At 35.6% G+C, this 25,145-nt stretch overlaps 1 protein-coding gene across 2 annotated transcripts in view; it reads left to right on the forward strand.

The window, feature by feature from the left end:
* Sas-4 (spindle assembly abnormal 4) overlaps nucleotides 1-25,145 on the forward strand; it is a 527,986-nt gene that overhangs the window by 285,096 nt on the left and 217,745 nt on the right. For both annotated transcript variants that reach the window (XM_090396928.1, XM_090396929.1), the window contains one exon: nucleotides 16,961-17,110. In XM_090396928.1, coding sequence (XP_090253054.1) covers nucleotides 16,961-17,110 — 150 coding nt within the window. The remainder of the gene's footprint in view (nucleotides 1-16,960; nucleotides 17,111-25,145) is intronic.

Here is a 25,145-nt window from a genome sequence, read left to right on the forward strand (position 1 = left end):
ACTGGTTCAGTGAATCATGAATTCAACTATAAAAGGACATTGGGGTAATTGAGGCTTGTGTTACTGTATGTTTAGCAGAAATGGGAGAGAAACATAGTGGATACCAGTTCAGTTTAACAGCACCTGTTGAAATATTTGTAGAAGAGACAAATACCTCACAGAAACAGGCCATCTGTGATAGTGTCTGGAGAATTTGTGAGAGAGGGATCTTCAGTTTGCTGAAGTGCCCTCTTCTGAACAGCATAGAATATTTTTAGAGATCCTACATGCACCACCAAAATGTAAGAGCAGTGTTCCAAGGTTGAACTGATTTGTATAGTAACTAGACAAATAAGAAACATTGTCTTCAGCAATAAAGGATTCCAAGTTTTCTTGAAGCTGAGGATACTGATAGAAGTGATGTGTTTATGCCAGGAAAGACTACAGGTAAGTCATTTCAAAAAGTGTGATCTGGTTTAGCCTACCTAAGCATTATCAAAGGTTAAGGAGAACTACGGTTTTTGAAAGAAACAAGACAAAATTATGTTTCAGAATCATTCATTCTAGGATCGTGATAGTTGATGATGAAATGTGAGATGTTTCAGCACTCCAGTGGTTGTCATTAGAGTAGGAAGAATGGAGAGTGCCATCATCAGCAAAAGTGCGAATAGGATTTGAGGTCAGTGAAAGAAAGTCATTTATGAGGATTGTTATGTATAGAGCAAACCATAGAAAATTTGAAGAAAGAATATCCACCATAACATGAAGTGAATGATCCAAAAGAAAACTGGCAATATCCCATTACAGAGGGTAGAAGGCAGACCACAAGTTGGCAATTTGCTGAGAATCCCTCTTCAAATGCCTTGGTGCAACAGTACAAGCAGCTTCTCCAAACCTTTCTGTTCCATATGTCAGGAGTTATGTGATATAAATGAGGAGATTTGTTGTTGATCCTGACTGGCAGAATTCATATTAGTGGTCGTCGATTAGTTGACAGTTTTCCTGGTATTGAAGAAGTTGATCATTGATTACCTACATTGCATTAGAACAAGAAAGTTTCTTTCTTGTTTATTAAGTGCTTATATAGGACACTCCCAATCTTTTATCAAAAATTCATATTGTTTTACTAAAATCAAGGACCTGTCTTTACAGCTAACTGATATGATTGCCAGCTTTGCTATTGTCTTGTTATTACAAATGTTTCTGTGGCTGGCCAAAACTCTTTGGGTTTCATCTTAAGACCTTTACTCTTGATGGAGTAAAAATTTTCAATGTTGTGATGTACGATAGTTTCTCCATTTGGAAGAATAAGATTTACGAGTAGACTGAAAACATAACATTGGGAGTCCTCTTTTGCCAATCCTGGCTCATCCGTCCCTTTGAGTCTCTATGTGGATGATATTTTCAGTTTGCCTACATCCAGAAAATGAATTGATTCCCCTTCTTAGATTAGCAGTCTTCATCCTTGGATCAACTTCACTATGAAAAAGGTAAAGGCTTATAATTTAGCTTTCCTAGATGTCATGCTCTAGGGCCGGGGTGGGTAACCTTTTTAAGTGTGCGTGCCAAAATCGAGAAATGTTTTATGCAAAATTTTGGGGAACATATTATTATTTGGTGTCTTTTAAGTATTGGGAGAACCTTTCCAAATAATCAAAAATCACACTAGAACAGTAAAATCAAAGAATATTGTAAGCCATGTATGATTGAATGAATGTAAAAATTAGTGACGGAATTTTTACTTAAAAGTCTTTCTATCCTGTTGAGTGTGGATATTTTTTTATATGCCTTTAAGTGTAATTCTAGCTGCCATATACAGCCACGCAATTTAAAGATGCAATTTTTAACATCAGCAAAAGATAAACAATAATACTGAATTTTTTGTTTTTTTTATAAAGATCAATCAGACATAAGTTTTTCCAATATATTACAGTGCACAAATCTCATAATCATTTTACTTGACTAAAGCACAATAAAATAAAATAAAATTAAAGATATTATTTTATTAATTTTTAATCCCTTACGAGTAATACATAAAAATTATAGATAAAATAAAATGTTATTTTATCTACATAATATATTAAACAGAAGTTAATTTTTACCATTTTTTAGCAGAAAACATCAAATCAAAACTCATCATCAAATTCCTGCCATGTACCCTCAAGGGGTGTACAGGATATGATAGTACCACATGAAAAATTTACATCATTACTAACTTATTATCTACAATTTTCCTCCAAATCAGTCTGTTACTTGTCAAGACTCCAACATTATCGGATCTTATATTTCTATCGTCTAAGGCACTTTGTACCGTATCAGTCCACCTATATCTTGGTCTTCCTCTGGGTCGTTTTGCTGCCAACTTGGCAGAGAACACTTGTTTTGCTAATCTTTCTTCACCCATTCTGTTTAAGTGGCCATACCACCTGAGATTAGCTCTGCTAACGCATTCCTGGATGTTGACAATGTCAAGTTCTTTCCTAATATCCTCGTTTTTAATATGATATTGCCATTGATGCCATCTGGTCATACCTATAATCTTTCTCAGGACTCTCATATCTGCGGTCTTTAGTCTTTGGTCAAGTGTTTTACTTCTGACCCAGCTCTCAGATCCATAAGTTAAAACTGGTTTGAACACTGTCATGTATACAGCTAATTTAGTGTTCCGACTAATTTCTCTCTTATTCCATATGAATTTATTCAATTGATTTCCCACCATAAAAGCTTTGCTGATTCTGTTGTCTATTTCTATATTTAATTTACCATCTTCACTAAAAATCGTGCCTAAGTAGCTGAAATGTTTTACTTGTTCCACAGGTTCTCCATTCACAACAAAGGTGACATTTTCAATGATTCTGCCTATTTTCATTGTCTTTGTCTTTTTATTGCTGTCCTTCATACCATATCTATTACAACAGTTATTCAGTTTAGTCAGAGAATCTTGCAGACTTGTAGCGGATTTATTTAGAAGTATAACATCATCCGCATAAAGCAAAGAACTGACATTAACATCTCCAATTTTGATATCATGTTTAATACCACTTTCCTTCATAATGTGATCCATATAGATAATGAATAACAGAGGGGATAATGTACATCCTTGTCTCACACCAGATTTAACATTAAACCACTTTCCTGTACTTTCTTCAATTCTAACTGCAGACTTACAACTTAAATAAAGACTAAGTATTGCTTGATATAATGCCTCATTGACATGATATAACTGCGGTGTATTGAATAGCTTCTCTCTTGGCACCTTGCCATATGACTTTTCCAAATCGACAAAATTTAAATACAGATCTTTGTTATATTCCCATGCTTTCTCGACTATTTGTTGTAAAGTGAAGATCTGATCCTGACAGCCTCTATTAGACCTGAATCCAGCTTGTTCTTCACCAAGCTTTTCTTCCACAATTCTTCTCAACCGTTTCTCAAGTATACTTGCATAGATCTTGCCAGGAACACTCAGTAGGGAAATACCTCTATAATTCTCACATTCAGTTTTATTTCCCTTTTTATATATGGGCCAGAGCTGACTACTACCGGATGCATCCCCAGGTGGCGGATCGGGGAACAGCCTTCAGATATGGAGGCTAGCTGCGATATAAGCAGAGCAATCTGGCGAATAAGCAGCCGTGGACCAACAGCAACTGAGCTATCAGGGTGTGGGGGAGCAGAAGCGGCAACTCTGTCTCACTTAAAACCTCACAAAGCCCAATGACAACTCGGTGACATGGCGAGTAGCGCCACCATTAAATAAGTACCTGCTGGGGTCACTGCCCCTGACATTGGGAAGCAGCATTGTCAGTACTGACACAAGGTTGAAGCCAAATGATGACGGAAAAGCTTGTGATCAGAGATTTGCAGATGGCAATATGATTATATTGTGTACGTCTGTAATACTGCAGAGCAGAAAACAAATGGAGAAACTACTGCTCTACCTTATCTCCAGAACAACCACCATGGCGAGCAAACCCTTACAATCGGCCCCAAGTTCCCGGCGTCCCTTAAATGGGACAGGGGTGCGAAGAATCTCCGGGCTCAAAATGGTGTCCACTTTTAAAATTGCAATTTGGAATGTCAGAACTCTGTATGAAGCTGACAAATTAAGAAATGCCACAAGAGAAATGAAGAGGCTGGGCATCTGGATTTTGGGAATTTGCAAGACAAGATGGCCAGGATCTGGAAAGTGTCAACAAGATAATACAACAATGTATTACTCTGGGAATGATGAAAACAAACATCGACATGGTGTAGCTGTAATAGTAGATGAAGAAATCAATAAATCAGTACTAAATTGGATTCCATTTTCTGAAAGGATAATGCTGTTACAACTTAAGGGATACCTCGTTAACATAAATATCATCCAAGCTTATGCACCCACAGCTGACAAAAGTGAAGAAGATGTTGAAAAGTTTTATGAACACCTAAAAGAGATTAAAAACCTAACAAAGAAACATGATATAAACATAGTGATGGGTGACTTCAATGCAAAAGTAGGAAGAGGGGGTGATGGAGAAATTGTTGGCAAACATGGCTTAGGCACCAGAAATGACAGAGGAGATCGCCTAGTCCAGTTCTGTCAGGAAGAAGATCTAACAATAGCAAAAACCTGGTTTAAACTTCCACCCAGAAGACTGTACACTTGGAAATCGCCTCAAGATAACCAACATAACATTGTCCGAAATCAAATTGATTATATACTGATAAATAAAAGATTCCACAGTAGTATAAAGAGTGCAAAGACTTATCCTGGAGCAGATATCTCATCAGACCACAATCCCATAGTTGCAGAAGTACGTCTTAGATTAAAATCAGCTAAAAAATCACAAAAGAAGAAAAAGAAAATTTATGTAGAAAAACTGAAAGACCCGAACATAAATAAAAGTGCCAAGACACAGCTTAACCTGCGATTACAACAGATTAACATAGAAGTAAATAAAAGTGTGGAATCTCTTTGGAATAGCTTAAAGAATGCCATCGTAACAACAAGTATTGAAGAAGTAGGTTATGTGAATAATATAAAACAACAGGAATGGATGACAGATGAGATTCTTTCTCTTATTGATACAAGAAGAATGTACAAAAACAAAGACCTAGCCAGGTATACAGAAACACATAACATCATCAAGAAAAAAATAAAAGAAGCCAAGGAAAATTGGATGAAAAATTTATGTACTGAAATTGAACTGCTTCAGAAGAAACATGATAATTTCATTCTGTATAAGAAAATCAACAAAATTTCCGGAAAACTGAGGAAAAAGCAAATAGTGTCTCTAAGAGACGAAAATGGAAAAATAGTTCTAGAAGAAGAGAATAAAGCACAGATTTGGATAAAATATGTAACAGAACTTTTCAATGATACTAGACAGAAGCCTATAAATATAAAAGATAACATTCAAGGACCAGTAATCATGAAATGCGAAATAGAGAATGCTATACGAACAAGTAAAACAGGAAAAGCCAGTGGACCAGATGGTGTGCAAACAGAATTTTTAAAATTAATAGAACCAGATAACATCAAACTTCTTGAAAAACTATTTAATGAAATATATGAAAGTGATGAATTTCCATCAGATTGGCTCAAATCTACATTTATCACTATCCCAAAGAAACCCAAAGCGAATTCCTGTGGTGACTTCAGACTTATTAGTCTAATGAGCCAAACATTAAAAATATTTTTGAAAGTAATTCAGAATCGCATTTATTGAAAAAGTGAAGAAACTCTAAGTGAAACACAATTCTGCTTTCGGAATGGTTTTGGTACTAGAGAGGCCCTTTTCTATACCCAAATATTGATACAAAAATGCATAGAAAAACAGAAATCTGTCTTTATGTGTTTCATAGATTTTGAAAAAGCATTCGACAAAGTCAGACACACTAACTTAATAGAAGTCCTTCAACAAACAAGGCTAGACGAACAAGACATAAGACTAATAACAAATCTGTATTGGAATCAGTCTGCTACTGTTCAATTAGACAACATTACCACCAGTGATATTAACATCAAAAGAGGAGTGAGACAAGGATGTGTGCTCTCACCACTCCTGTTCAACATATACGCAGAGGTAATCTTTAAAAAAGCATTGGAAGAATGTCCAGAGGGAATCACAATAAATGGAAAGATTGTTAACAACCTACGATATGCAGATGACACTGTGCTAATTGCAGATAACATTATGGATCTCCAAAAACTCATTGACAGAGTATACATAGAAAGCCAAAGAATGGGAATAAATATAAACATCAACAAGACAAAATACATGATCATCAGCAAACATCCAGCCTCATCAATGAAACTGACACTCAATGGGAAAAATATTGATCAAGTGTCAAGATATAAATATCTTGGTTGTTGGCTTAATGAACGGTGGGATCCAGAAATAGATATAAAGACAAGGATTGAAGTTGCACGGCAGTCCTTCATGAAAATGAAAACACTATTCTGCAATAAAGACCTAAACATGGAAGTCAGATGCCGAATGCTGAAATGTTACGTGTGGTCTATTCTGCTCTATGGAGTTGAAACATGGACATTGAAGGTGACAACCATCAAGAAAATCGAAGCCTTTGAGATGTGGCTATACAGAAGAATGCTAAAGATATCATGGACAGAAAAAATTACCAATGAAGAGGTCTTAAAATCCATTGGCAAAGCTGAACATCTTGTACAAATAATCAAGAAACGAAAAAACATCATATCTTGGCCACATCATGAGAAACAGCAAATACCAACTTCTACAAACTATTTTGGTAGGAAGAATTGATGGCAAAGGAACTAGAGGTAGAAAAAGAATATCATGGTTTGACAACATCAAGACGTGGACAGGAAAGAGCAGTGCACAACTGCTCAGATTAGCACAAGACCGCAGTTTGTTCTCCAAGATGGTCGCTGACCTTCGATAGAAGATAGCACAATAAGAAGAAGATATATGGGTACTATGAGAGCTCTACTCCAATCATCGGGAATTCGTCCCTCTGTCCAGGCTTTCTGAATTATGCAGTGCAGCCACTGTAAGACTCTTATACCACTTACTTTAGCATTTCTGGTCGAATATCATCTACTCCTGCTGCCTTTCCACATTTCAAGCCTTTGATGGCTTTTTCTACTTCAAGTATGGATATGTATTCCTGACTGCATGCGTGGTCAGTGTTTTTTACCACTGTGCTGTCATCACTGCTTGTTTCATTTAGCAGTTTTTCAAAGTGATTACTCCATACTTCAAGGATATCTTTTTCTCCCATTTTCATGTCACCTTTATCATCTCTAACTCCTTTTACAGCGCTCTTTCCCCCATTCCTAAACTTCTTCAACACCCTCCAGAATATTTTGCCACCTTCTTGATATTTATTTTCTATATTCTTGCCCAAGTCCTCCCATGACTTTTGTTTAGCTAGTTTTACACAGTGTTTAGCATTCTTGCATTTGTTTCTGTATTCTCTAAGAGCACAAGCTGACTTATTTGACAGGAACTTTTGATATACTTTCTTCTTTTCCTTCACTGCCTCTTTAACTTCCTGTGTCCACCAGGGAGTTCTGATTTTTTTTATCCTTGCAGACCTCACCACATGCCTCTCTGGCAGAATCAATCAATGTTTTCTTCAGAGTTTGCCACTGAATCTCCAACGTTTGATTCCTGTTCTCAAACTCTTTCATTTTTTTCTTCGATAATCTTTGTGTATTTTAGTCTACAATTCACATCTGAGAGCTGCTCAATTTTTATTTGCTTTAAAACTTGCTCACATGTTATGCTTTTCGATATGAAATTCAATTTTATCCTGCTCAAGAATAAATAGTGATCACTTCCAATTTCAAATCCTCTGTACACTCTGGTGTCCTGCACCAGGGAGAAAACATCACTATCAACAATAACATAGTCAATGAGACTTTTCTTATTCCTTGTCTCTTCTCTCCATGTGAATTTGTGCACATTTTTATGTTGGAACATGGTGTTAATAATAACCAGTCCATGTCCTGAGCAGAAATCCAGCAGATATTTGCCATTATTATTAGCTTTGCTCTTTTCTCCAAATTTTCCCAAAAATATTTTTGTTTGTCACAATCATTTCCTACTCTGCTATTTAATTCCCCAACAAGGACCAACTTTTCCTTTTTCATTGTGTCAGCTGCTTTTTCTAAAGCCTGAAAAAATTCCTCCACTTCTACCTTAGTAGAACCTTCTGTGGGACCATAGGCACAAATAAGTCTTATTGTCCAGTTCCCCATTCTCATATTTGCCCACATCACTCTACTTGAGAATGACTGCCATTCAAGAAGATTAGTCTCGTATTTTGTGTTGAATACTATGGATACTCATTCTTTTCTTGATTGTCATTGCCTGAACATAACATTTTGTATTTATGACCGAGAACCGAGGCTCAAATTAAACAAAATGGTCAAGGGCACTGACAATTCTTTAGCCGCTTCATGTACGACATGAACTGCTATATCATCCAATCCCACAGATGTATTGACATTGAGGTTTTGCAATAGACTACTCACCTCCACCTCATTCACCACAGTTCCCGTATGATCTATTGGTTCATTCATTTCTGCAATGTCACCACCTGGATGATATATTCTTGCAAAGTGCTCGCTCAGTAATTCAAATATATCAACTGATTCAGTTACCTCCCTACCATCGGCATCCTTTAAAATCTGCCATATACATTTTTTCTTTTACTTACAACATATCGAAAAAACTGTTTAGGATCCTCTTTAGCCTGCATGGCCAATTTTCTTTCGTAATCTGCTTTTACTTTTCTTACCACCTTTGTTACCTTTCTGGCCTGAGCTTTATACTGTTCCTGCACCTGCTGGTTACCTTTCTCCTTAAATTCTCTCCACAATTGTTTCTTTTTTTGCAGCTCAAGCCTAATAGTGTTATTCATTCATTTAACCCCTACTTGATTTATTATTTGGACTCTTGGTATACAGTCAACCATTGTCTCCTGCAAACACTTCTTAACCACCTCTCATGCACTATCAGCATCCAGCCCTTCTAGTTTTACATGCCATGGCACTGAGCCAAGGACACTCCTAAGCTTGCCATACTTATCAGCCCGGTAATTCCACATGTACCCTTTCTTAATTGTAAATTCCACTCCTTTAGCCACTCCCCAAGTCATGACCTTATGATCACTCTCACCAGTTGGTGGCAACATGGTCATGTTTGTTACAGCCACATTCTCAGATGCAATTACTAGGTCAAGCACTCTCTGCCCCCTAGTATTTTCCACTACATGCTGTCGTAGATAGTTGTCCCTTAATAACGTCATAAAATCCAATTCCTTCCTCCCATGTGCCCTCTCCTACTTCCAATCAATGTTACCCCTAGTTGAAATTTCCCATAATAATTACCCTCCTTCCACTCATTTCTTTTATTTGCCTATGCATACTATCCCCACCATCTATTTCATCACCTGGTCTATAGCAGCACCAAATTGTATATTTTGTTCTGCTAGTTTCAATCTCACACCAAATAGCCTCAAATGTGCTCTTTTCTCTATCCTGCATTTCAACTACTATTCTCCTTAGCTGCAACTCATCAGCTATCATCAATAACACTCCTCTCCCCCTTTTTATTCTCCCTATCACTCCTGAACATGCTATACCTGTCGCATTGAATCCCACTTTATCATCTTCTGTCAGCCATGTTTCACTAATATACCAACAACCTGTGGCCTGGAAGTGCCAAGGCCAAAAACTCTTCCTTCTTGTTCCTGATACTTCTGGCATTAGTGTACATGAATTGCAGAAGCCCATTATTTCCATCCCTACTTTGGTGCCTTATACTAAATATCCCATTCTGATTTGTTGTCCTTTGTACTCGCTCGGGCATATTATACTCATTCATACACTCAACTGTTTCCCTAAAGTCTGCATATCTACTCCCCCCCTCCCCCCCCCTTAATAAATCTAGTTTCCCTGAGTCTGTACATCCACTTCCACTTCATTCATCAACACTTTTTCAAGCCTCCGTATACCAAATCCATTCAAATATAACCCATCCATCTTATATAAATCCTTTCGTCCATCGAACTCACTCCACACATCCACATCAGCGAATTCCACACATCCACAAATTCCACACCACTCTCCATGCATAACCCATGCATAAAGTTATTGGCAATTATGGCTCTGCTTCTAAACACTTCACTGTCATATCGTGGAAAAATACTCGCCATCCTAACTCTTTCACTCTTCCCTTTTGGTACCTCAAGTAATTCCCTCACATCCTCTCTCATTTCCATTTTGTTTTCTTTCAAATCATTTGTTCCTGCCATGACTATCATCTCTTTCACCCTCTGTTTTTGTACTCGAATAAATTCGCTGACGTCATTTATGTTCGCACCCGGTTGGTATGATTTAGTCAAACTCTCAACTATCACACCTCTTAATAGTGAATCTCCATACAGCACTCGCTCCTTCATTTTATTTACGTTTACGAACATCCTCTTATTTTTCATAACAGACTTTCGCTTTATTAGTCAGTATGTTCAGTACACATTTTTCCATATGCTCCAGTTGCTGCTTTGCTCTGTGTATTGCTCTTCTCAACTGAGCGATTTCACTACTTGCATGTATCTCACCATTTTCATTATCATTTAAATCATCCATTCATTCTGTATTTCTACCTTCATTTACACTATCAACGAAGCTCTCACACCTATCTGGTACTACCTCGCAATTCCTTATCACATCACTATTTTCTATATTCTGACTTTCTTTAACGATATCACTCTCGCCACTCGAAACATGCTCTAGATCCTCATTCTCCTTACACTTTCTGCACATATTAATTCCACTATCACCATCTAACCAGACTTCCACTACTCTTCGCAAAGCATACATCTCACAGACAGCACACTGCAAATACTCTTTCATATCAAAACTTTTAAACAAACATGGCGACCTGGGCGCCTTTTTTTTTTTTTTTTTCATCGGTGCCATATGGACGCTATCTTATCTTAAAATTAATAATTAAAATAACACGGAAACCACACAGAAATCGCGTAGACACACCAAGAAACGAAAAGCAAACAATACTACATAAAATTCTAGTAAAATTGCCAATGATAACATAAAATACTACTAATCTTTTCAGGAGCTCTCGACAAGCCAACAATCATATCAGTGCGATCATATGATTCTGTAAAGCTACCATCAAGGCAAGAACTTAATTATAAATTTTACGTTATTTATATATTTTACATTATAAATCTTAAGGGAAAAAACATTACAAATTCAACATAGAAACACACACACATGGTATTTATAGATTACCAGAAAACCTTTGACAGAGTCTTAAGGAACAAACTGGGCCATACTCAAGAATTTAAAGATTTCAAATCAGCTGCTTGCTGCAAAACTAATGTATCCGAACAATCAAATAGCTGTAAGAATCAATGAATAAGTTGCAGAATGGAAATCCATAAACAGAGAGATCTGTCAAGTTTGCCCATTGTCACTACTCTTATTTAATATCTATGTAGATGAAATAGTAAAGAAATGGAAGAAAAATATAAAACCAGAATTTAAACTGGCTCATGGAACTATACTTAATACACTTTTGATTGCAGATGACTACATAATCATAGCAAGAAGTTTAATTTTTTAATGTACTATGAAATCAAATTATATGATTAATCATACTTATCACTTATTTTATTTAGTAATTTCTACAGTCTCTATTTCAATATTGCTCTAACACATACCAGCTTAATATAGTCTAATTAGTTACTTTTAGCCTGTGCTGTGCTGTGTGGACAAACTGACTCTGATGTCAGCAAGTTGCAGAGGCATATTTGTTTAGAATGTGTACTGTCTAAACAGTACAGCCACTTGAACTCATGCAAATAGTGATGGATTTTTGTACCTACTCATATTCAAATAAATTAATGTAGTAGTTGCAATTTCACAGGTCATAAATAAACAAAAAGGATAACATTAATAGGAGAAATATCACATTAGTGGTTTTAGTGTTTTAAACCCTCAAAATGTTACTGTCAAAATGAATGCAGAAAAAACTGCGAATTTGTTTAAATTTGAGCAGTTGGACAAACGTGTTGAAAATTCATTGCCAGCATCAAAGAACAACATGCGAGTTACACTTAGTGAAATATTTGAATATGATTATGATATCTAAATATTTGGTCTTATAGAAATATTTATCATGCAGCGTTACAAGATTTTTTAACAGATGTTGTCGCCAATATTAGGTATATCAGATTAAAAGTTTGTGGCTTGTGACTTTTGCTGTTGTGAGCAAAGATATATTGAGCCTGAGACTGGAAATTTGAACAAAATTTTTTTCATGTACACATGAGCCAGCAAAAATTAGAGAGAATATTGGTCGCTGATGATGGATATATAGTTTCTGTCCAAAATATGCTTGAAAGTTTATTTTTCACTTGGTTAGAATATAATAAATTTAGTTTAATCCTTTATCCAAGTGTGAGCAAACAAAGTTTGCACCTGAAAGTATCTTCAGGACTGGGGTAAGGTAGTGCAACACCAGGACGACTCCTTGCAAAGTTGGAGCAAGATACTAACACTCCTATCTCAGTATCTCCCATAATGCAAAACACATCTCCTTGTGGATATGTCTAATGTTATGCATTAAGGGAAGGGCCACTACCCAGACTAGTTTCGACCTTTATTGAGGTCTCTTCAGTGGGAGCCAGGCCCAAGTGGAGATACTAGCCAGAAGCATTAGCAAGGTCATCTCTACCTATAGGAGTTACCAAATGGTGTGCCACCTTTTTAATAAATTACTCTGGATTTGAGAAAGATGTTGAAAGTTTATTTTTCACTTGGTTAGGATATAATAAATTTAATTTAATCCTTTATCCAAGTGTGAGCAAACAAAGTTTGCGCCTGAAAGTATCTTCAGGACTGGGGTGAGGTAGTGCAACACCAGGACGACTCCTTACAAAGGTAGAGCTTGCTCCACTTTGTAAGGAGTCGCCCTGGTGTTGCACTACCTTACCCCAGTCCTGAAGATACTTTCAGGCACAAACCTTGCTCCACCTTTGTAAGGAGTCGTCCTTACAAAGTCGTCCAGGTGTTGCACTACCTTTCCCCAGTCCTGAAGATACGTTCAGGTGCAAACTTTGTTTGCTCACACTTGGATAAAGGATTAAACTAAATTTATTATATCCTAACCAAGTGAAAAATAAACTTTCAACATCTTTCTCAAATCCAGAGTAATTTATTAAAAAGGTGGCACACCATTTGGTAACTCCTATAGGTAGAGATGACCTTGCTAATGCTTCTGGCTAGTATCTCCACTTGGGCCTGGCTCCCACTGAAAAGACCTCAATAAAGGTCGAAACTAGTCTGGGTAGTGGCCCTTCCCTTAATGCATAACATTAGACATATCCACAAGGAGATGTGTTTTGCATTATGGGAGATACTGAGATAGGAGTGTTAGTAGCTTGCTCCACCTTTGGAAGGAGTCGTTCTGGTGTTGCACTACCTTACCCCAGTCCTGAAGATACTTTCAGGTGCAAACTTTGTTTGCTCACACTTGGATAAAGGATTAAACTAAATTTATCAAAAAATGCTTGTTGATTTCAGGTTATCAATTATATTCCTGTCTAAGTTAAAAACCTCTCATATCTCTCTCTTTGAAACACGTTAACTTAACAAACAACTCCTTTTGGCAAGTAATTCCATTTCTTTGCCAATACCATAAGAAAAATCTTGACATGTTTGTTGACCACACCCTTTTTCAGCTTCTAACAGTGATCCCTTGTTTTTTTCTTCACCTGTTATGAATAATGCAGGTGGGAGTTAATAATGATAATGACCAATAATTACTTCCTTGTAGAAGTTTTGTTTTGTGCTCTATGCCTTTTATATAGGTATTTTTGTGCCACTATTCTTCTAAATGGACTGCTGTCATCTACTTTCTGAGATGCCTCAAAAAAAAAAAAAAAAAAAAAAAAAGCAGCCCTTGGTGATTACCCATTCATAGTTCAGCATCAAACCTGCTGAATTAATATCTCTTCCTCCTCTTTTCTCCAGAAGTTTCTTCCTTATGCCATTTCCTCCTGAGGAATATAACCTCATCTATTTCAAGAAACATCAGCATGTTACGTCTTTCTTCTTAGACACTTATCTTTTGGTTAATATATTTCTAAAAAGTTTGCTTGGTATACTGTACAAATTACTAACTTGGTGTTCTATCATATCTCCTTATCTTTGATTTCTTTGGTGGCCTAGTTGACTGAGTGAGTAGCACATTTGCTCTTCAACCTCCATGGACATAACTGTTTGTGAATGGCTTTAGATCAGTTTCATTGTTCTTTGTGAGACTGTCTTTCTTATTGGGTGCCTGAAGTGGCTTGAAAAGTTTGGCTTCTCTCAAGCAAGCTAATCCTTAATCTATTTATGATATTAATGTCGTGTAGATTTACTATCTCTTGGGTGAGAATCAAACACTTGTGAAACATTTCCACAAGTCCACCATTATCTTGGTTAAGAACATCTGATTTCTTAAAATTCTCATGATAACACAACTAATAAAACTTTATAAAAACCATATATTTCTCTCTAAAAATTACAGGTCATTGTCATTGGCATTAGGTAATAGAATACAAGGTAGAACGAGAACCATGTGATGTTACACATAAAACAGCCAAAACAAAAACTGAGGAAACATAGTATTATTAGCTGTTAATTCATTGTATTATTAATAATTTTAAAAAAAATAATTATATATTGACAGACTCCCATATTTTTGAAAGCGAGAAGCAGTTGTTCCAATTTGAGTTAGGATAATGAAGCAAGACTTGGGCACTTCCTTTAAATAAACATTTCAATTTATGGTGACATCACCAGAGTAAGCATGTTTTAGACCATAGGATATTGTGTTCAGTATATATATTCTGTAATAGACAAGGCCTGATTTCTCAGGTTTCCCATTGATGATGTACAACTAGTATTCTTGCATTCGTCTCCACTAAATGTCCAGCTTGTCCCAAATAAGAGAGGTGACAGTCACATTAAATTTGGTAGATATCAGGGAGAGCATGTTTATCTTTAGGTGATGGGGCCATGATGACAATTTGTTGAATGGAATAAACGTTTCCACTAGATTATTGATGCAATTGTTCTTGTTGTAGTTGTTGCAGTGTGCTCCATATAGTTTGAGCACAATATAATATTCAATAGCAGTTGGCTTACTATCCCTGTCAGAAGTGTTGTTAAAACTTTATTACATCATGCTATGGCTCTTCAGAGCAGACTACAATGTATTTTTTATGCCCATAACCCAGCTTAAATATTAAGGAAACAGTACAATCTCTATCCCATACATTTCTGGCATCTCGGAACCAATCTCTAGAATTCTTATAAATATTATCTTGTGGCGAAGTTTATTTCATTCAACAAACTGTCGTCATGGTTCCCATTGTCTAATGATAAACTCTCTCCTCTCACTCTTCCCTAAATATACCAAATTCCATGCGACTGTCATCTCCCTTATTTTAGACAAACTGGATTTTTGGTGGAGAAAAGAACACAAGAACACCAGTTCTATATCATCAGTGGACCTGAGTAATCTGGCCTTGCACATCATGGAATAGATACTGAATACAGTATCCTATGGTCTGAAACACGCTTGCTCCATTGTCTGAACTTGAATTTGAATGACTGCCTCTCACTTTCAAAAATATGGAAAAGTCTTATTCTAATTACATATAATTAAAGTTTTTAAATAATTAATAATACAGTTAAGTAATAGCTAATAATACTATGTATCCTCAGTTTTTGATTTGCACTGTTTTAAATTTGTCTATTGTTCTAGTTCTACATTGTATTTTATTACTTAATGCCACTGATGATCTGTAATTTTCAGATCAAAATATATGGCCCTTTATTAAATTTTATTCCTTTTCTTGTGTTAAGTGAATTTTAAGAAACATTATGGCACAAGTATCCTTAAAGAATGAATGCCGCTTAAGAAAGAGGTGATGGCTAGATTTTTCTCTCATTGGGTGGTGCATGATTGGAATGGATTGCCATTGGATGTTGTAAGTACAAGCGGTGTGAATGAATCCCCGACTCCCTGGAGGGCTCTCTTTATAATAATAATAATAATAAAGCAACAAACATCTGAATTTTCACACTAAACCCAAAAGACAATATCTGAACACTAATTGTGACTTTAGCAATGTAGCCCTAATTTCTTCTTCTTTATTAATTACTCCTAGAATTTGTGCCTCATCGACTACTTGCAACAATTTTTCATTATCATAATATTCAATTTGTAATCTCCTGAAGCCAAAAAAATGTACAGTTAGAGCTTTGCAACATTCAGCTGACATTCATTACTATTTGTGGCAGTCTGAATTAACTTGCAAGAATATATTATCAGAAATATTCTTTGTCTCTCCCCAAATGCATGATTGATATGTTATAAATTAAAGGTACCAAGAAATTATATACTTGGTTTAATCTTTTATCCAAGTGGGAGCAAACAAAGTTTGCTCCTGAAGTATTTTCAGGACTGGGGCAACTCATATATTGAAGCTAATGACTTCACATCATTTGCCTTAGTATCCCATAATGCAAAGCACATATCCTTGTGGACATGTATAATGCTATGCATTATGGGAAGGGTCACTACCCATGCCAGTTTCAACCTTTATTGAGTTCTCATCAGTGGGAGCCAGATGCAGAGGCAATACTAAGGTTGAAGTAATGCAGACGTCGTATTTTCATATGCAAGTAGCCAAAAGGTGTTATGCCTTATATACGAGATGCCCCAGTCCTGAAAATACTTCAGGTGCAAGCTTTGTTTGCTTATATTTGGATTTATATAATTTCTTTGTATCTTTAATTTCTAGTATAACCAAGTGGAAAAACTTCCAACAATTTATATGTTATATAATATATTATGTTTATTTTATAATAAACAATACATCACAAAATAGTTAAGATGATTTTGAAAAATATTATATGCCTTTCTAGGATAGTGATCATATCAGTCAACAAGAAAAGAATTCAGAATATATAAACAGTTCAGCATTGCAGAATAGGCTTAAAGAACTGGAAGATGAGCTAGAAATATTCAAGAAAGAAAACAAAGCATTGAAAATGCTACGGAAACAGCGAGAAGAGGTAAAATTTTAACACTTGTTATTAATGTCATTTTTAATACTCTCTTTAAAGTGATTTTATAAATTGCATTCATTTTCATCATCAGAAACATTTCTACTAGCTTCCTGTCTCTGAAGGAATCTGATGATTCATGACTCACAATGTTGAGGTCTACTCTACACATTATTCACAGAATGTCTATCATACCTCTCCTTAAAACTCATTCACCAAGAAAGCACACATCACTGACTCTGACAACCCATTCCACTCATTTACCATTCTCAAGCAAAAAAAAAAAAAAAAAAAAGGTATTTATACTCTTGCTAACCACACTCTTATACAACTTCCAGAGCTGTGACCCTTTAGTTCTCTCCTTTTCAGTCATCAATTAAAATATTTCTTTAACATGAACTTTGTAAAACGCCTGCAGCAAGTTACATGTTTCTGTCATATAACCTGTTTTTTACCTATCAGCTGAACTTGTGACTTGTAACAAATAACTTTGTTACAAGTCACAAAGTGATTTGTAACTCACAAATCTTTGGCCTTTAATCATAAGGAACACTCTAGAAATTGGTTACTATTTGGATTACTTGCCACTGAATCCTTTCCATCACATTTAGGTTCCTCCCTAACAAAGACTTAACATCCATGTAATTTGAGCTGACTTGCCTGTCATTCTTTTGCATGTCTTCTGAACTTCAACTCTCTGTTCCACCATTATTTCTAAATTCCAAGATTGATCAGTTTTCTTAGTATACAATCCCATCCATATAATAAACGGCTTGTAATCTCTTCAGCCCAAAGTGCATAACTTACACTTTGCTATATTAAACTAGTACCCACAATCCTTTGCCAAAACTACCACCTTTTTAGATCATTCTACAGAATCTCTACATCACTTTTGTAACTAATGCTTTTCCTTGAGTATCACTAGCAAACAACCAGTTTCCCACCTCCCTCCCAAAAAACATCATTCCCAATATTATTGATATACAAATTGAACTTTGCTCCAAATGTTGCAAAGTTTAGCAGTACGACACTATAGCCATTTCCTTTATTCAAGTTGACTGTCACTTTATTGTAGAATGCGGGATAAATTACTAACACAAGACTTCTCTAAACCCCCCCCCTTTAAGAAGCCATGTAATCAGCTTTTTCAATTACCTTAATCCCCACCACTCCTGGTACTAATTGGTCTATAATTTGCTAAGAGTCTCCTTTATGCAACAGAATTATTCTGCTCTCTCTACTCCCATGGTACTCTTCAAGTTCTGAAACTTGAACATGATCAGAGATACTGCCATTTCACTTGCACTTTCCTGTAAAACACAGGCTGGTATCTCATCCATTCCAATGACTGTATTCACATTGAGATTGGTATCGTAAACATGTCCAGATTATCTACTTCTGCAACGGTTACTACATTATCTCTGCCTAGATAATATACACTCAAAGGAATCACTTAGTAATGCAACTTTCTACTACTCTATATACTTCCTATGTAATATCAGTGTCCATTCATGTTATCATTTCATAATAACTTAATGTATCATCATCATCAAATTCCTGACATGTACCCTCAAGGGGTGTACAAGATATGATAGTACTACATGAAAAATTTACATCATTACTACCTATCTACAATTTTCCTCCAAATCAGTCTGTTACTTGTCAAGACTCCAACATTATCAGATCTTATATTTCTATCGTCTAAGGCACTTTGTACCATATCAATCCACCTATATCGTGGTCTTGCTCTGGGTCATTTTCCTGCCAACCTGGCAGAGAATACTTGCTTTGCTAATCTTTCCTCACCCATTCTGTTTAAGTGACTATACCACCTGAGATTAGCTCTGCTAATGCATTCCTGGATGCTGACAAAAGTTCTTTCCTAATATCCTCGTTTTTAATATAATATTGCCATTGATGCCATCTGTTAACGCCTCTAATCTTTCTCAGGACTCTCTTATCTACGGTCTCTAGTGTTTGCACGTGTTTTACTTCTGACCCAGCTCTCAGATCCATAAGTTAAAACTGGTTTGAACACTCTTGTATACATCTAACTTAGTGTTCCGACTAATTTCTCTCTTATTCCATATGAATTTATTCATTTGACTTCCTACCATACCAGCTTTGTTGATTCTGTTGTCTATTTCCATATTTAATTTACCATCTTCAGTAAAAATCGTGCCTAAGTAGCTGAAATGTTTTACTTGTTCCACAGGTTCTCCATTCACAACACAGTTGACATTTTCAACGATTCTACCTATTTTCATTGTCTTTATCTTTTTATTGCTGACCTTCGTACAGTATCTATTACAACAGTTACTCAATTTAGTCAGGGAATCCTGCAAACTTGTAGTGGATTTATTTAGAAGTATAACATCATCTGCATAAAGCAAAGAACTGACAATAACATCTCCAATTCTTATATCATGTTTAATACCACTTTCTTTCATAATGTGATCCATATAGATAATGAATAACAGAGGTGATAATGTACATCCTTGTCTCACACCAGATTTAAGATTAAACCATCTTTCTGTACTTTCTTGAATTCTAACTGCTGACTTACAACTCATATAAAGAAAGTATTGCTTGATATAATGCCCCATTGACACCATATAACTGTAGCGTATTGAATAGCTTCTCTCTTGGCACCTTGTCATATGCCTTTTCCAGATCGGCAAAACTTAAATACAGATCTTTGTTATATTCCCATGCTTTCTCAACTATTTGTCGTAAAGTGAAGATCTGATCCTGACAGCTTCTATTTGGCCTGAATCCAGCTTGTTCTTCACCAAGCTTTTCTTCCACAATTCTTCTGAACTGTTTCTCAAGTATACTTGTATAGATTTTGCCAGGAACACTCAGTAGAGAAATACCTCTGTAATTCTCACATTCAGTTTTATTTCTCTTTTTATATATGGGTACTATGAGAGCTCTACTCCAATCATCAGGAATTCGTCCCTTTATCCAAGCCTTCTGAACTATGCAGTGCAGCCACTGTAAGACATTTATACCACCATACTTCAGCATTTCTGGTCGAATATCATCTACTCCTGCTGTCTTTTCATATTTCAAGCCTTTGATGGCTGTTTCTACTTCAAGTATGGATATGTATTCCAGACTGTATGCCTGTTTTTTAGTATGAGTAAGAGTGTTTTTTACCACTGTGCTATCACTGCTTGTTTCATTTAGCAATTTTTCAAAGTAATTACTCCATACTTCGAGGATATCTTTTTCTCCTGTTTTCATGTCACCTTTATCGTCTCTACACCTTTTAGAGCACTCTTTCCTCCATTTCTAAGCTTCTTCAACAACCTCCAAAATATCTTATCGCTGTTGGATCGTAGCTTCTGCTCAATCAAGTTTTATCATCCTATAACTCTCTCTTGTTAGTATTTAATTGGTTGTAGGCTGATATATCAATCGAAATGAAGAAAATTTATATTATACTGCACCACTCCATATTCTGAATTGCAAGAGACTTAGATAAATCAACCTTCAACCGTACTAGGTTATCATAAGCTGATTTTAGGCCGAGATTTTTATTTTTATTACATAGGGTTCCTGCTGAGATTTGTATTATTTTAATGAGCGGTGCAATGAAACAATCAGGCAAATACAAGATTCAATTCAAACAAAATTATTCAATGCAGTGTCACATAAATTATATCATAAGACAGCATTCCAACAGGGACATTATAATTAAACGAATACAAAACTCTCATTAAGATTCTAGTATACCACTCAGCTGAGGTCAAACTTTATAATTGAAAATTATATTTAACGGATCTTATCCTTCTTGTTACAAAGGCCTTCTATCATAACTTTACTCTGATGAAGGTTATATTTAAAAATATTTAAATATCAAATCAATTCAAGATATTCAGAATGAATACAACTCATGAACCATCAGACATTCATTTGTACTTCTCTAAGCTCAGTCAATCAATTTTAGTTCTTGTAAGTTCGAGATTCTTAAATTACAACAAATTGACTTCTCAGTATTCTCGTTCAGTCAATGAACACCTATTTCAATAATATAGCATTTATCACTTGAAGAGGGAAAAGTCTTAGGACATCACACATTAAATCTTGACCCACTGAATACAGTAACTAGGAACAATATACTATTGGCAGAATTAATTTTCGTTACTTCTCACTAAGTATAGCAAAAGTAATCTTACCAGGATATAGCTTCATCACATCATAGGGAGATCGAACAACATTTTTAAAGTCCTTGCTGACTTTTACTTTGTAATAACACAGACTTATAAGAATCTTCCGCTTCCACGACTGATTTATAGACTCAGGAGAATATAACTTTTATGCACTTGGTTTAAATTATCTACCTATTTCTTCTTTTTCTTATACGTATTATCCTATTTCCTGCACTATTCCACTGTTAGGCGTTAGGAAGTTTTGGTATAAATGCAACTCAGAAAAAGGTTAGTTAAAATACCAAGCAATTCCCGGTCCTTTAAATTCCGTTTTCGGCATGTCAAAATTCCCTTCCAGTCTCCAGCTACCGTTCTCTATACGCCCCTACTCGAGACTGTTTTTTACTTTCGTTTTCATATCCACTCCTTCCTTTTTCCCACCAGTAACTGGTTCTCACCAGTTTAGCTCACATCAATCTTGTTTTTTCCTTGGTATATAGTAGTTCACCCTCCAACACGTGCTAGGAGAAATATGTATGTTTTCTCACAACACCCAATCAAATGATATCACAAAGAATCTTCTGGATATATTAAATTATACATTACAGTTTCTTATAATATTATTAAAGGAATAAAGTAAATAAAATAAATGACACTTTAATACAGAGCTTTTTCATATCTATAATATATTTTAAAATTACATAAAATTAACTATCAAAACTCAAAAGGATTACATGAATAACATTTTATAAGCAAGAGACTAACAAAATAAATTTAAATAAATCCTGCTTATGATATGGTAGGTCATGTTAATTATGAATGAAGTATTATTAATTATAAATATCTTCATTCACAATTTAACACCACCTTCTTGATATTTGTTTTCTTTGTTCTCGCCAAAGTCCTCCCATGACTTTTGTTTAGCTTTCTTACATTTGTCTCTGTATTCTCTAAGAGCACAAGCTGACTTATTTGACAGGAACTTTTGGTATGCTTTCTTCTTTCCCTTCAGTGCCTCTTTAACTTCCTGTGTCCACCATGGAGTTCTGATTTTTCTATCCTTGCAGACAACCTCACCACATGCCTCTCTGGATGAATTAATCTGTTTTCTTCAGGGTTTGCCACTGAATCTCCAAGGTTTGATTCCTGTTCTCAAACTCTTTCATTTTTTCTTCAATAATCTTTGTGTATTTTAGTCTACAGCTCACATCTGAGAGCTGCTCAACTTTTATTTGCTTTAAAACTTTCTTACATGTTATTCTTTTCAATATAAAATTCAATTTTATCCTGCTCAAGACTAAATAGTGATCATTTCCAGTTTCAAATCCTCTGTACACTCTGGTGTCCTGCACCAGGAAGAAAACATCACTATCAACAATAACACAGTCAATGAGACTTTTCTTATTCCTTGCCTCTTCTCTCCATGTGAATTTGTGCACATTTTTATGTTGGAACATGGTGTTAGTAATAACCAGTTCATGTCCTGAGCAGAAATCCAACAGATATTTGCCATTATTATTAGCTTTGCTCTTTTCTTCAAATTTTCCCAAAATATTTTTGTATGTCTCACAATCATTTCCCACTCTGCTATTTAGATCTCCAACAAGGACCAACTTTTCCTTTTTCATTGTGTCAGTTGCTTTTTCTAAAGCCTGAAAAAATTCCTCCACCTCTACCTTAGTAGAACCTTCTGTGGGACCATAGGCACAAATAAGTCTCATTGTCCAGTTCCCCATTCTCATATTTGCCCACATCACTCTACTTGAGACTGACTGCCATTCAAGAAGATTAGCCTCGTATTTTGTGTTGAATACTATGGCTACTCCTTCTTTTCCTTGATTTTCATTGCCTGAATATAACATTTTGTATTTATTGCGCAGAAAGATCTCACCAGTTTTTGCCTTTTTTGTTTCAGTCACTCCTATTATGTTGATCTGGTACTTATCTAATTCCTCCGCTTGCTTCATTTCTTTGCCATTCAGGCTTCGAAATGGAGTTATGTTGATAGTACCGATCTGTAACTCTGGTGATATCGAGTTGGGGTGTGCTTTCAGATTCGTTCCAGTAGCTGACTTGTCGCTGTTCACCTTGGTTCCCTGGCGAAAACAATGAGGGCCTTGTTTAACCGGGCGACTCCCCAGCTAGCATGAAATTTTGTTATGTTGTACCATCATGTAAAACATGATAATTAATAACATAAAATGTATTACTTATGTATATATTTGTATTAGTATACAATTTTCATCCTAGTATCAAGAGCATCTTCGTTATGACCTCTAAATTTAACAAGAACAAAAATGGTATATTCATCAGTGACACGTGCAAACTTGTACATGTCATTGATGAATATACATTGTTGAAGTTAAAAGAATTTAAAAATAACTTTAACAAGATTTAATAAGAAATAATTAAATTTAAGTTAATTCTGAAATTTGTGAATGTGAACTATTTTTCGTAAGAGACATTAATTGAAGTTCATCATTTCTGTTTAGATTCAGTCGATGTAGCAAAATCTCACAACTCTCTTTGTATAGACAGTCCAGGAGATTATTACTTTTATGGAGAGCTTAATTTTTTTCCAAAGAATGCAATGTCTGGTGGTGATAGTGCATTTTGCAAGTCCCAATTGCTCTGGCTCATGGAACTTAATGTAGTTTAAATGTTCATCATGACTCACAGCTACCGATTTACCTCTTTGACCAAATATAATAATCTACACTGGCAAGGAATTTGATATACTCCAGGGTGGACTAAAAGCAGAATTTTACTTTTAGCTGAGCCTAGAAAAGTAGATGTCTTGTTGATAGGATGGAAGGACATCTGTAGGCCAGCAGATCTAAGTAGTTTAGCTATGCCTTCTGAGACACCTTTAACATAGGGAATGGAAACACTACAAATCACCTCTGTATCACAATTTTGATGAGAGGCAAACTGTCATTTGCCTCTCATCGAAATTATTATCCTGTTGACATACGATTTCAGTAAAGTCATTAGTGAGGAAGGTGGACTTGATGTGATTTATTTCTTGGGAGAGCAGAATTTCAGTGGAGCAAAGAGAGTTTGCTCGATTTACTAAAGTCTTGATTGTGCCAAAGTTTTGACAATTATGATGGTGTAAAAGAGGATGAATATAAAATCCAGTATGTGTTTACTTTCTGAATACTGAGAAGTGAATGCTACCATTTGATTGATAAAGTAATAAGAGATCTAAAAGGGCAGTTTGATTGTTCTCTTCTAACTCAAGAGCAAACTGGATACAGTGATGAAAAGTGTTGATCTTATTGACAAACTCTAGTAGGTCTGCAGGACCCATGCCAAACTGCGAAAACATCAACATAACTGTTCCATAGGATGGCTCAGGAAGGATGCTGTTCAGTATACGTTGTTCAAATCTTTCCATGAAGTAGTCAGCCAGTGTTCGGAGAAAGAGGACTACCCACTGATGTGCCCTTAATTTGTTGTTAAAGTTTGTTTTTGTGTGTGAAGTAGCCAGAATGAATGACAAAGTCAAATAGGCTGATTATCTGTTGTAAATCTTGCTTGAGGAAGTTAAATGTTTCATCTAAAGGAATATTTGTGAATAATGACACAATATCTAAGCTAAAAAGGAGATCACCTGGGCAAAGACGAAGCTCTCATATCTTTTCTGTGAAATTAGAACTATTTTTGATAAATGGTGAAGACTTTCCTGTGAATGCCGAGAGCAATTTGGAATTCAATTTTGTTACATGGAGAACCAATGCAGTCCACCACAGGACTTAATGGAATATTCATCTTGTGGACATTTGGTAGTCCAAATAGATTAGGAGGATGCCCATAGTAGTACATGAGTTTCTTCTAGGTTTCCTCATCCCAGTTAGAAACATTATCTATGAGAATGCTTAATT

The sequence above is a fragment of the Typopeltis vanoorti genome, chromosome 8 (genome assembly GCF_054136105.1).
Source record: "Typopeltis vanoorti isolate ZY-2024b chromosome 8, IOZ_Tvanoo_1.0, whole genome shotgun sequence".
NCBI classification, from domain to species: Eukaryota; Metazoa; Arthropoda; class Arachnida; order Uropygi; family Thelyphonidae; genus Typopeltis; species Typopeltis vanoorti.